The following is a 15,040-nucleotide window of genomic DNA, read 5'->3' as shown; positions in this document are numbered from 1 at the left end:
CACTGGAAGTAAAATTTAATCAAAAAAATTTTTAAGGATTTTTTTGATGTGGACCATTTTAAAAGTCTTTATTGAATTTGTTATTATATTGCTTCTGTTTTATGTTTTGGTTTTTTGGCCGCAAGGCATGTGGGATCTTAGCTCCCTGACCAGGGATCAAACCTGCACGCCCTGCATTGGAATGTGAAGTCTTGACCACTGGACCGCCAGGGAAGTCCCTGAATCAAATGTTAACTGGAGTTATAGAAGAAATAGCTGACCTGGGAATGCTGACACTGCCACCATTTGATACACCCAAGATATACAACCAGAGGAACTTAGTGAAAACATTGATATAAGTGAGGAAGGTTGTTATGAAGAAAAGGATGAACATGTCCTAGAGGAAGTGACACTAGCAAAAATCTTCACATTATAGGAACTCTCAGAAATATATTATGACATTGAAAGTGCAAAGGGTAAAATGTTGGAAGGTGATCCAAATTTAGAAAGGAATATGACAATTTCTTGAGACATAGGGAAGATGCTTGCTCTGTATCTTAAGTCACACAATGAGAAGGCAAGCACTGTTCAAACTATTCTTGATTCTTTTTTTTTACAAAAAAATCAAAACACTTTAATTCTTAATGTTTCTAGTGTTTTCAATTACAGTGCATTAAATAAACATTAGTTTTACTATTTTGTCATTTCCCTATACATTTATAACCCAAAAGAAGAGTTTTTAATGTTTTGACAAATGTTTTTAGAGTTCTAGAAAAACCGTCATTTTCCCAATTGATTATTAAGATCTCTTTATACAGTTTCAGCTTGCACAGTCATTTTTACACTCCTGAAGCATGCAAAGTGAGGTCTGCCTGTACTCCTAAGAGAATATCTTTTAGTTTAGTTTTTTAAAATAGACATATTATATGCAAATGTATTCAACTTAGAAGTAGGTTCTGAGTTTTAACACATTACATTTTTTTAAAATTGTCCCTTTAGTTTCTGTCAACCAGTTATTGGTCAAGTTTGATTTAATGTGACTATGCAATTTCCAAATTTTTCTTTAAAAATGATAATAAAAGAAACAGTGAGCAACCACCAATAATATACAGATAAAATGTTAGCTTTTACTTCTGAGCCCACACAGTATACCTACTTTTTTAAGCCAATAAAGAGATGTGTGAAATGTTGAAGATCCAAAATTTTCTCCTGAAGATGGTGAAGGATATGGGTGTGGCAAATTTAATCCCAAGTACAGAACAAATGGTTGAGTGTAATTAATTGCTTCCTTTCTTAACCAATTTACTGCTCTATCTGTATTCTTCCAGTCCCCTTCCATCACTCTTACTTTAGTCTTTTTAGGGACAAGGTTAACCATAGGCCGGCCTTCTTGTCTGAGTAAGAAAGCAACATCTCTTGTCCAGGCTTCCACACGATTGCTGAGGGGCCAAAAAGACAGATATACTGTAAGGTATTTAAAAAGTTTTAAAAACTGACTAAGCATAAATATAAGAGAGCAATATGGAAAACAATTTTTAGACTCAGTCATGTAAATGTTAAGACTGACTATACTAGATCTCATTAAGGTACTGAGAATTGCAAATTCAAAAACCAAAAAAAAAAAAATAACAAGAATCAAATATTCACCTATGTGTTCTTTAAAACTAAGATTATTTACAAAGGTTACTTTTTTCTCGTAATAAAATATTTAGTAAAATAAATATTTCAAATTCCTAGTATTTCTTTTGAATTTTTATAGCATTTTGTCTTTTTTTTTCTGTCAGAATAAGAGAGATAGTATTTCTAACCAAAGCTACAATAATTTCCTCCTATCACTGTCTTTATATTTAGAAAAATCTTACCTCCCATGTGTACCTTACGTGTATCTGAAGTCTCAGGTTTTACATTGTTTCCAGCTATATCTTTTCTCATTATAAGAACAATTTTGACTATGATTTAAGCTAAGCTAATGGTGATGCAAATTTCTAGATATAGTTTCTTTAGCTGGTAATTTACAAGCTAAATGATTTGATCAATTAAATTTCTCTAAATATTTTATCTAACTGCTTCATAAGTATGTCGTAGTACTACTGCTTTTTCTCAATGAATGTATGTATTTTTTTAACATCTTTATTGGAGTATGATTGCTTTACAATGTTGTGTTAGTTTCTGATGTATAACAAAGTGAATCAGCTATACATATACATATATCCCCATATTATGTAAGTATTTTTAATTGGCATAATTGTTTAGGAAGAACTCTTGGACATTTCTAAGAAGCCTGTTTTTGTGTTTTGGTTGAGGCAAACACCTCTGAAGTGCCCTATCAATTAAGAAAATCCTAAAATTGTAAGTTTTGTAAAATTTATCATACTATACCAAACAATGTAAATTTTGCTTACGTCACTGCTGAATGAGAGAACTACATGTGGCTATTAACGGAGCTACTGCAGAGGAGTGAGATGCTAGGGGTTTATCACACCAGCAGTACTTGCGGTAGAGCTCTAGGATTTTGTGATAAGCAGAAATAGGTTACTGAGATTCACACAGGGTGTTTAGGAACCAAAGTGCTTTCTTTTCAACAAAGAAGTGTTATGTGGGAAAATATGGCTAAGAAATTATTGCAGGAAGCAAGAAAATTACAAGAAAGCTTGTAATACAACCTAACTACTTGTCCGGTGTGATACTGTGATTTATAATAAAAAATATACATTTGGTCTTCTTCCCTGATTCTGGTCCAGAGTTCCTAAAATCCTCGGATTTTCTAAGTGAAAGACACAAAGGTGTCTTTTGTTATGTTAATGAGGTTACTTTGGGGCTGGTTGCCAGAACGAAAGGAGAGATTAGAGGGCTGAAAGTTTTAGTCCCACCCCACTGATCTCCGGGGAAGGAGGAGGCTGGAGAGGGAATGGAAATTGACTTCGATCACCAGTGGTCAATGATTTAATCAATCATGCCTGCGTAATGAAGCCTCTATAAAACCCAGAAAAGGAGCGGACTGGGGAGGAGTGGGAGAGTGGCACCACCTAAGGTGAGGGGATGGAAGCATCATGCCCTTTCCCCATGCATCTCTTCCATTGGGTTGTTCCTGAGTTATAGCCTTTTATAATAAACTGGTAGTCTAGTAAGTGAAATGTTTCACTGAGCTCTGTGAGCCACTCTAGCAAATTAATTGAACCCAAGGAAGAGGTCATGGGACCCTCTGAGTTTATAGGTGGTCGGTCAGAATCATGGGTGACAACCTGGACTTGTGATTTGTGTCTGAAGTGGGGGAGTGAGGGCAGTCTTGTAGGACTGAGCCCTTAACCTGTGGAGCTCAGTTGAATTGTAGGACATCCAGGTGGCGTCCAGAGAGTTGGTAGTGTGTGGAAACCAGCCCACACAATGGAACTGGGTGCAGAAACCCTAACTGGTGATCAGAGCGTTTACCAGGCTTTGGATTAACTCAGGTATAGACTATTGTTCTGACTGTGCTAACCAAACTACTCAGTTGACCTTACAATGCAGTCACGAGTGAGTCTAGAACATCTCAAGGAAATATCTTGCCTTGAAAGATGGCTATATTGAACCCAGATTACCATCTTTTGCCATAGCAATGAGTAAGTGTGATTTCATTTAATCTTTCTGGCAAGGTTATGCCCCTTTCCTTTTTTTAAAAAAATTCTTTGTTTCTGAGATTCTTTTAGCCCAGGTTGGTTCCCTTAATTAAGGATAAAAAGGCTCAAATCAACTTAATTTTGGCCTGGTCTTACCATTATGGCTAATTTCAAACTTAGTTTCACTTTTGCCCTCTCACTAAATAACACGTGATTTACCCTTCTTTCTTAGTGGCATCTTCTTTTGTCTATTCCTGAGTGTGTGGGCTTTGGGCATGATTCCTATAACTGCTGGTAGTGAAGTAGAGTATAACAAATGCTTTCGGCATTACTGGGGCAGCAGAGACAGGATTATGGTTGAAGGTAAAGGTGCCTCTCATAATTTTCCCTTTTAACTCTTTCTGGCTATTCCAAGAATCTTGAGTAAGCTAGCTGATCAAGAGGGTAATACTTTGGTTAGCTGACCCATGTTCAAGCATTGTGCCTAAGTGTAAAATAACAATTTACTTCTTTATACCTTAAAAACATTTAGCACTTTTTAGATATTCAATACATATCAATAATTATAATCAATGATGATTCTCTGTTCTACTCTCACTACTCCCTGGGGCAACCCAATCCTCCTGGGCCATTGTTAAGTGTATGCAGTATAAGCAGTCGGTACTGCAAAGTCCCTTTTCCCAGCCCAAATTTCTCCTGGCCAGTAACACTAATGAGGAAAATAGGGAAAGAGAATGTGAATATGCAACCTCATAGTCGACGACAATTACTGTGACAGAAAGATAACTTAAAATTATAATTCTCTCTACTAAACAACCAATGTCTCCATCCCTTTTAAACCAGGTCAAACTGTTGTACCAGGAAACATTACCTTTCGACCATGTGCTTAGACCTACTTTGTATTACTGTTCAGTGTTGTCTCCCCTTACCCCCTACCCATCATTACTTGCTATATAACCTCCTCCAAATATAACCTTTCTAATTAGTTGGTCACAGGGGTATTTTGAATAAATTTCTTTCCATTCCATTTCTATGTACTTTGTCTGAAATATTAAGAGTACAGTTTCAATCAGAACAATAAAGAAGGGCTTATATTAATGGGGAGGAACCAAAACTACCTGTGGTTTAGATACTTTGATTCATTGGCTCCTCTCATTATAAATTTACCCTGTTACTTGCAAATAGACACAAACATACACTGTATAGTTTCCTATATGCCAGCATTTCTCAAAGTGTGGCTCAGGGATCTCTGGGAGGTACCTGAGAGGCTTTCAGGAGGTCCCCAAGGTCAAAACTATTGTCATAAAGATAGTAAGACATCATTTTTTGCCTTTTTCACTCTCATGCTCTCATGAGTGTACAGTGGCGGAGACCACTGTATCGAAGCCTCAGGTCGGAGCTTGGATGTGGAGTACACCTATCTCAAAGGAAATCGTTCTCTATAAACTTAGGCTTCAATGTGTCATTTTGTGCATATATACTAAGTGCCCCTCCCAAGTGGTCCAAGGTTGACTTTACCTCTTTGTAGAAACGTAAGAGAGGCTTCTCTTCTCAAAGGGACACAAAAGTAACCACATGTTTCTGATAAAGGCATTCACAATTGGCTATACCTTGTCTTACCTCTCTCTGAGGTCCAGTTTCTTATATCTTTGCTATTTCAAGCAGCATCAGTATCACCTGAGAGCTTGTTAAATATGCAGAACCTAGAGCCCCATCCCAGACCCACTGAATTGGAAAGAGCATTTAATAAGATGCCCAGGTGATCTGCATGCATATTACATTTTTGAGATGCACTGCTCCACATAACAGTGTAAGAATTTTTATGCAAAAAAGCCTCAGTTTTTAGAGAAGATCATTAAAATAGCTTCCACAGTAGCCCATGAATAGGAGAATTATTCTACCTTGGATTGATTCCAGAAAACAAGGTGATGGCTTAATGCAGTATCCAGCAATCAGCAATTTTATTCTTTTTAAAAGCAAAATCTCCTCCTAATATAAAGGCATATAAAACTAACGTATTAGCAACTAATTATTGCATAAATTTGTATCTATGCCATTGCTTTGAGAGTTTTCTGTGCCAATGTGCCAAACTCCACTGCTGCAGTATTGGAGACAATCAGCTCACAGGTAGCACTAGGTGAATATACATAGGGACAATAACATTTGAAAAAGTATCATACATTAAAATTGATGAGAACATAACAGTTTTCTTTCAAAATGAATTAGGAGCCTCGACTTAAACCTTCAGCTTCCTAAGATTACTAAATAATTCAACTATCTCAGACTTTAAGAGTTATGTGCAGATGGATCCCTTTCACACAAAGAATCATTGTTCTCGATGGGACTTTAACAGCTAATGTGTCTCAAATAAGTCTCTTGCATGGAAAAGTACAGTTCTGAATCATGCCTTGCAAATTTCACTATTGGCCTGATAAATTTGCTAAGAGAAAATGGAATCCATATTCATTCCCATTAAATGTTCTTCACTCAAAGCTGAGAAACACACTGTTTTTTAAGGGACTCACAGGCTGTCATCTAACTTTACATATATGATCACTCACAAAAAGTCTGTTTTAAATGAATGAATAACAATAGTTATTCATTCTGTGTCTTATATTTTATTATATATTTATTGTAAATATATTTATGCAATTATATATTCTAAAATTATATAATAGTAAATAAATTTCAAACAAAAGGTTTGTTTTGTATGAGTGTGTGTGGGGGTACTCAGGGGTTTCATGGACTTCAGGTTATGAACTCCCATTTAGCCATTTCCTAGCCTGCTAGTGAATTCATCACTGTTGGAACATCAATATTTAAAACTTTGAGTTCTAGGTGACAGTGACTGTAGCCCTTAACAGAGTATTTGCTGCAGTTTGGTTTTAAATAAAGGCAGGCTTTTTGATTTAATTCAAGAAAGAGTTATTGAATGTCTACCATGTACAAGGCATTGTGCTAGGCTGAACTTGAGGTGACTCCCTTAGCTACCAAAATGATACTACCTCCTCATATGCACTCAGGCATAAACTCCGTCTACTATTATACTTAAAAAAAATAAAGGCCCATTTGCTACCTTGCGGAAAAAGCAATTGTGATGAAATAGTTTGGTTATGATTATAACTCTAATGGTTTAGATCACATTGACTTCTTTTACATCACATAAGGGAAAGATTCTTCTTACACTTTTAAAGTAATTTAATATATCAACTTAAGCAACTCTAACATTTAAAATTTTTTGTAAGCTTTTGCTTTTCAGTATTACACAGAAAATACAATCTGGACAAAATGTCATTATATCTGAAAGATAAAGTGGGTGGATTATCCCCCAGTAAATCTTTCATTAGTAATTAACCAAATAGTCACTGCATTGAATATGTTACCATGTCCATAGCCCTTGCTGAGGAGGTGACCCAGATGACCACACTGTGTAGGATTTAACTCTTCTCCTATCCTGTCTACTGGCCCGGGGTGGGCACCCAACCTAAGGACCAGATCCTTGGGTCCTTAACCTGGTCAGTGATTATGATGGAGTCTGGGATGAAATATGTGTTGGGCCTATCATCCTTGTATACAGAATTTGAATTTGGAAAGGAAAAACAGGTAACTGGCAGTTACCTAGAATGCAGCTATGAGGTAGAGAAAGTCACTAAAAGGAGATGGAGCTTGAGTCAAAAAGCGTCATGCAGGTCAAAGTTCTAGTTGGAAATGATGTAGCTGAGAAAAGACCCAGAGAGGAGACAAACAAGTCATAAATTATGTTAATGACAGAGAACCAGGATAAAGTTCTAACTCCTGCAACTGAGGTCCTTAAAGTTGTATTAGAATCAGAATTATTGGGCTTCCCTGCTGGGGCAGTGGTTGCGAATCCACCTGCCAATGCAGGGGACATGGGTTTGAACCCTGGTCCGGGAAGATCCCACATGCCGCAGAGCAACTAGGCTTGCGAGCCACGACTACTGAAGCCTGTGCGCCTAGAGCCCGTGCTCCGCAACAAGAGAAGCCACCGCAGTGAGAGGCCTGTGCACTGCAACACAGAGTAGCCCCCACTCGCCGCAATTACAGAAAGCCTGCGCACAGCAACAAAGACCCAACACAGCCAAAAATAAATAAAATAATAAAAAAAATTAAAAAAATGAAAGAATCAGAATTATTCCCAGTTCCATCTCCTGAGATTAGTATAAGTACAGCCTCTGTTCTTAGACGGATAATCCAAATTCCTTTTCACTGCATAATTAATCTTTTGATAAATCTGCAAATTGTTCCTTTACCTGCTAATAGATATTAAGTATTCAATGTATGTTTCTGAATATATGACTCTACCAAGCCTATGAAGATACATAGTGACTTTTGGGAAATATTTTACCTTAAACCTAATGCAGGGCCTAGTAGGTAGTAAGAGCTTAATAATGATAGATATCATTATTCTCTAGGTCACTTTGATCAAAGAAATTCATTTAAACTGGTTAACTTTCATGGTAATTGGGGTATGAATGACATGTGTGAATTATTTTAAATCTCTCAGGTAACTAAAACTTGGCAAGTTAGCTCAGTGAGTTACTGGACATGGTGCAACTAAGACAGCCAAGTCGTGGATATGACATGTTTTCCAAACCACCTGCCCTTGGTGGGGGGAGCAGGGAGAGGAGGCGGAATTTCCCTTTGTGCCTTTTTTTAAAAAAAATCTTTATTGGAGTATAATCGCTTCACAATACTGTGTTAGTTTCTGTTGCACAACAAAGTGAAACAGCCGTATGCATACACACGTCTCCATATCCCCTCCCTCTTGAGCCTCCCTCCCACCCTCCTTATCCCACCCCTCTAGGTGGTCGCAAAGCACGGACTGGATCTCCCTGTGCTATGCTGCTGCTTCCCACCAACCAACTATTTTACATTTGGTAGTGTATATATGTTGATGCTACTCTCACTTTGCCCCAGCTTCAACCTCCCACCCCACATCCTCAAGTCCATTCTCTATGTCTACCTCTTTATTCCTGCTCTGCAACTAGGTTCATCAGTACTATTTTTTTTTTTTTTTAGATTCCATACATATGTGTTAGCATATGGTATTTGTTTTTCTCTTTCTGACTTACTTCACTCTGTATGACAGACTCTAGGTCCATCCACCTCACTACAAATAACTCAATTTCATTTCTTTTTATGGCTGATTTATATTCCATTGTATATATGTGCCAGATCTTCCTTATCCATTCATCTGTTGATGGACATTTAGGTTGGTTCCATGTCCTGGCTATTGTAAATAGTGCTGCAATGCTTTGTGTGGGTTTTAATGAGAGGGGAAATGCCATCGCCCACTACAGAAGCTGAAGCATGAGTGTTAAGCCCTCTCCCTATGACCTCAGACAGCTGGGAGTAGGCTAGTGACCTAGGCTCGCCCATTTGATACTTAGGTCCTGGGATTCTGAATCTTGAGGGAGTGACACAAAGATATAGGATCATCTGGAGATGAATGAGGCAGCAGTGCCACCAGCAGCAGTGTCCTGGCCAGCCTGTTTCTATAGCATAACTTTGGTGTGCTCTCAGACCTGGAGCCTTACTCCATTCCTGTTTTCTGAATCTAGGTCTCCAGCCTTGTTGACTCTCTGAGTTATCTAAGGTGTTTTTGTTTTTGTGTTTTTCATTTCTTGCTCAGGACTCAGTAGAGTGTAACCCGGTAACCCAGGATCTTAGTGGGTAGTTTCTAACACTAATACTACCTTAGAAATCTTGTCATTTTGGTTAAAGCTATGGTACAGTGTCAGCACAAAACTATCTCTCATTCAAAAAAGGCAAAAAAGTTCATAGTTTTATGCTTTTATGTGGATCAGTATCTTTATCTTTGCATCTACCAAAAAATATATCCAAAACTGCTAAAAAAACCCCAATTCATAGAAACAACAGTCAAGCTAAAAATAGAAATAGGTGCTAACTTTGTGTAGATATTCTGAGAAAGTTTTGCTGTCATAATCCTCCACTTCTTCTGATGCTTGATACCTACAAGTAACTTTACAATACTATCACAAAATAGGATCGACATTTTCTCTAGTGCAAAAGGTACTTTTAAGAGTCTGTAAGAGGTGTCAGGGGAAGGATTTGGACTTACAAAGGCATACTTTCAGAGCTTGAAAAGACTGGACTCTAATAGGAGCTTTCGTATACAAAAAAGAAAGTACTGGGTATAACAATGAGAATTCTGAGGAAAAAACATTTTAGTCAAATGAGGCTATAAATGATCTCAGACTAAAACATACGTTACAGGAATTTCAGTTTGAAGATTTTTTGGCAAGTAAAGAGCTTATCAAATCTAAAATGCTATTAATGTAAAATGTACGTTTTTGAAAAATATACACTATTAAGAAAAAACATTGCCAAGAAGACTATAACAGAATTTTGTGATTGTCAATTTTAAGAGGCATTACAATTTCAGAGATGTTAAATTGTGAAAAAAATAGAGTGCACCTTAGAATAGATAAAATATAGTACTTTACAGCCTTTTTCTCCCACCCCTTGAAAAAAAAATCTGGATGTGTTTGCTTCCTCCTTTAAACAGAACTCACTATATTTTTCCCTAGACTGTTATTTTTCTAGACTTTTGTTTAAACCTCCTCTTTTAAACCATAAGTCACTTTAGCTAGGCCACATCTGGCTAATGCTAATGTTAAATTAAATTAAAAAGTGAAATCTCCACATTATTAGATATCTTTAGGCTCTTCTCAAAGTAGATTTGAATAAACTTCCATGAATGGCTAGCACTGGCAAGAGGAGGAGATACACTTCATTATGGGCAGCTAAACATAGTACCTTAAACTTTACTAACTGAATGGAAAAAAATCCAATAATTGTAATGAGATTGTAGACTCAGAGCTATCACTGGTGTTTCAAGAAACTGATGTATCAGTTATGGTAGACAGAATTCTGAAGATAGCACCAGTGGCTGCTTCAGCCAAGAATTGGCTAATCATCAGAAACAAGGGTTCTAGAATAATAAAATAAAACAAAAACAACAGCTGGCTTTTTCACTATCAGAAGTCATTCTGAGATTGTACTCAGAATAATATAATTTCATTAAAAATTTCATTAAAAATAATAAGGTATGTATGTGTGGGGTTCTAAAAAAGCTTCTAAAATGACCAATGGAATGGATGTCTTTCTCCATTATAAGGAAAAGAATAAAATTAACTCCTCCTTAGTATGGAGAAAACTGATCCAAAGGCACGCATGGTCTTAGATTATAAAATAATAGCAGATATGGATGAGATAAACACAGACTTATTCATTAGGCTGCAGAATTGAAAGGGACTCCACGGTTGCTGTTCTAGTTCTGTTGCTCCCTCTTGGTCACTTTGGTTCTAGTTAGGAAGCCCGTGCTTCTGGTCTGGAGGCCAAGGGGACAAGAAGAGTGGTAAGATGTGGAGCGCGCCATGCCCGTTAAGGGTATTCGGCCTGGAGGAGAATGACCAATTGAGCACAGGCTCCCAAAATAAAGGCAGGGATTCATGCATGCCTCAATAAGGTTGAGCCTGCGCTCTTGGGACTTCTCCACCCACGTTTTCCCCGAGGTGATCAGTGCCTGACAGGTGCAGGTGAAGCCCATTCTGGACAGATGAAAGCCCCCTTTTTGCTAATGTTTATCACAAGGTCAAGAACAATATGCCCAGTCATAACAGAAACTTTGGGTGCAAACAGAGACGGTAGAAATATTGTTATCAAGAAGCTAGCAGGATGAAGGACAGACTGTTCCCACGAGAAAGAAACTAACCTAATCTTAAACAGAACCTAGTATGCTTTAACTCCCTGAACTCCCTGGATCTGCATTTTATAAAAGCTGTGCATATAAACAATAAAACTGACACTTATTTGCAATGGCTCCTGGTGTCCCTCCCGTCCTCACTCTTTCCTCTTAAACTTTTTCCTCATCCCCTTGCCGCCTGAATTCGAGCCCTCGGTCGTGCTGGCAGCGACAGTAAGAGCAGCCCATGATTTGCTGCCCTTTGCTTTTTGCCAAGAAGCTCAAGCTTAAGAGTTTGCCACAGCAATTCTCTCATTTTGGAAGTAGGCTTTTATTTTTCGTTTCTTTCAGAGGATTAAATATTGCCTGTTGTGACGGGGCTTCAGAAGAACACTAAGCTACATGAATTGAGAACATTTATGACTATAATAGTAGTAAGATGAAATGACAGGGGATTTGATTTTAGGTTTTAAACTTTTAGCTAGGAAATATAAGACAGCAGCTTGCTTAAATTCTCTCCTGATGTCATTAGAATATAAGTTCCATGAGGCTAGAGATTTTTGTGTTTTGATCACTGCTGTATTCCCATCATCTAACAATAGTGTCTGGTACACTGTAGGTGGCTCAATAAGTATTTTCTGAATGGGTGTTCCTTACATATGATTTACCTTTGTAACTTTAGTAAGGATCATCTTACTAAGGATCATCTTAGTATTTTAAGGAATGTTGCTGAATGTTTATCTTCTTTAATGTCCTGACCTTAGAAATCTAGTTTCTAAAATGTCTATAAAAAATAAATTACCTCCTAATTCTACACACTTCCAAATTAACATTTTCTTTGATTTCGTTGATTCTAAAAAAATTGACATACTAGTGTTAAGTGGCTCTGATCCCTTAGAATATGGGAGAATAAACTTAAGATTCAAAATGTCGGCAATGAGTTTCAGTGTGACAGTCCTAAGGCCATGCTGATGAGTATAAAGTTTTTAGCTTGAGATCATGGTGTCTCAACCTCTGCATTATTGCCATTTTCAGCTTGATAATTCTTTGTTTGGGGAAGGGGGTGTTGTCCTGTGCATTGTGGATTGCTTAGCAGCAACCCTGGCCTCTACCGTCTAGATGGCAGCAGTATTCTCCCTGTGGTGTCAACCAAAAATGTCTCCAGATACTGTCAAAAGTCTTGGGGTCAAAATTGTCCTTGATAGAGAACCACCGTTTGAGATATTGGAGATATGATGACAAAAGTTTTACCCCATAGGGAAAATGATCAAAACACCATATGGATTAAGTACACATTTCCTTTCAGTTGCTAAGAAGATACAGCAAATTTGAACCTAATCAGACCTATTATGAGCACAATACCTATAATGTGACGGGGGTAGATGAATATCAGGACTTTATAAACCACATAACTGTACTCCACTGAAATCACAGAACTTCAGAAAGGAAGAATCTTTAGAGTCATCTAGAGTAAGCTCATTTGATGAAACTGGGATCCTGAGTAGATAAATAACTTGCCCTGGTATTATAGTTGTTAGTAAGTGGCATTTTTTAAAAAAGTAAATTTGTTTTTATTTATTTATTATTTTTGGCTGTGTTGGGTCTTCGTTGCTGTGCGCAGGCTTTCTAGTTGCAGTGAGCTGGGGCTACTCTTCATTGTGGTGTGCAGGCTTATTGCGGTGGCTTCTCTTGTTGTGGAGCATAGGCTCTAGAGCACGCGGGCTTCAGTAGATGCGGCACGTAGGCTCAGTAGTTGTGGCTCATGGGCTTAGTTGCTCTGTGGCATGTGGGATTTTCCCAAATCAGGACTTGAACCCATCTCCCCTGCATTAGCAGGTGGATTCTTAACCACTGCACCGCCAGAGAAGCCGGTAAGTGGCATCTTAATGAGTAGTACCACCAGCACTTGTTTACAGTTGTCTGGAAGAAACAAGCGTGTAGCCCTTAAAGTTCCCAGTCTGGTGTAGTATAGTATATATGGGAAGGGACACACAGCTGGACTAGTGTCCTTAAACTGGTAAAAGAAGAAAGCATCACTTGATGTTGAAAAAAATACAGATGGAGAATTGTAGTAGTAAACTAAAGGGACTTGTAATTCTGGCTGAAAATATAAACAGGTTCAAAACTGGCTAATTTCAGTGGTAAAGGTAGCTCAAAGTTATAAAAACATGTTTTGAGAGTCAGTCTATCAAAAACATTGAATGCATCTATTTGATATTGAGAGACCTTTTTTTTTTTCCTGAGACCCATCTTTAAACTTGCACAGAAAAATCTGAAAGATAACGTGCTATAATTCATATAACCTTTGCAGACATGCTATTAACAGCATCCTTGACCTATCTGTCAGTCAAATGACTATGTGGGTACATATAGCACTAAAACAAATAGTCTTGATAGCTTATTTAAGCTTCCTAAGCTCAGGTGAGACAGTAAGTAAAGTGAAAATATGCTACAGCAGTTATTATACTGAAAACCATCTTTGATTTCCCAAATATCAACGTTTAAGTGGCTCTTTTCCTTTTAACCCAGGTGAGATAGAATATCAATGTTTATCAAATGATAAGTTATAACTTTTTATTCCATTCATTCATTCATTCATTCATTAAACAAATATTTAATTGTGTACCTACAATGTACAGGCACTACGTTGGAAGTGGAAATAAAGCAGTGAGAAAGAGAAACAGGGTCTGTGCCCTTCAAATTATTATCCCGCTGAGGAATAAAACTCAGATCATATTTTAACCATCTCACACAGAGAATGTTAGTGATATGGAACACAAGGCATTCAACCTTAGATTCTTTTTATTATTGGACTGACTGAGAAAACAAAGAAAGAAAACAATTTCAAATAGGATAATATGAATAGTTGTATCTTACTTTGGATTAATCTTACTTTCCAAATAAGTAGAAGGATTTTAAAGAGAAACTGGTGAAACTTTGTGAAATTAGCACATATTATTTCATTTAATGCTCACAACAAAGAAATTAAACTTCAGTTAGCTTAGATAATATTCCCAAGATTATACTACATGTTAGTAGTAAACAGAGAAACTAGGATTCAAAAGTAGGCAATCTGATTCTAAATCTCTACTCTTATCCCCTATGCTTAGTTGCTTAATTTTTGAGGACTGAGTAAAATGAAAGAAAAAAAAGTTACAATAGAATAAAGTTGGGGGGAACTGAAAAAAGCAAGAAGCAAGAAGATTATGGTCTTTAGAACAAATTGTAAAGTGAGTAATAAAGTAGCCACTGTATAACTAAATCAAAATAAATCATGGACTAAACAATTTTATAGACCTTTAATGTTTAAGAAAAATAAAATTACTAGCATATAATTTCAATATTTTAAGAAGATTAAAGACAGCTAAAGATTTAGCCAAATTAACACAATCTAGGGATTAAGAGATTTACATTCACCTTTGTGGAGAAATAAAAAAGTCAAAAAGGGTACATGTATGTATTATAGCAGTGGGCTGCCTGTTAGAATCATTTTTATTTTATTTTTTACCTGATGGAGTGATGTCCTGAAGTATAGTCCAGTTTTCCAAATTTTTGTGTTCGGTAGCCATGCTTCTCCATGACATCCATCCATGTTGTATAATTTGGATCTAAGCCCTTAAAATTATTCCAAGATTCTGTTAAGTGAGTGAAGAGGCCACTCCACATTGCTGGGGGAAAAAAAATGGGATCAGTGTAAATAAAGCTTAACAATTCATTATAATGATTAAGACAATTA

At 37.0% G+C, this 15,040-nt stretch overlaps 1 protein-coding gene across 2 annotated transcripts in view; it reads right to left on the bottom strand.

Annotated features, from left to right (window-relative positions):
• ARSK (arylsulfatase family member K) overlaps positions 1-15,040 on the bottom strand; it is a 44,825-nt gene that overhangs the window by 16,275 nt on the left and 13,510 nt on the right. For both annotated transcript variants that reach the window (XM_059061455.2, XM_067031354.1), the window contains exons 3-4: positions 14,813-14,972; positions 1,136-1,418 (exon numbers count right to left, since the gene is read on the bottom strand). In XM_059061455.2, the coding sequence (XP_058917438.1) occupies positions 1,136-1,418; positions 14,813-14,972 (443 nt within the window). The remainder of the gene's footprint in view (positions 1-1,135; positions 1,419-14,812; positions 14,973-15,040) is intronic.

Source organism: Kogia breviceps, chromosome 4 (genome assembly GCF_026419965.1).
Source record: "Kogia breviceps isolate mKogBre1 chromosome 4, mKogBre1 haplotype 1, whole genome shotgun sequence".
NCBI lineage: Eukaryota > Metazoa > Chordata > Mammalia > Artiodactyla > Physeteridae > Kogia > Kogia breviceps.
Note: the sequence above shows the minus strand (reverse complement) of the source record. Positions and strands in the feature narration are given on the sequence as shown.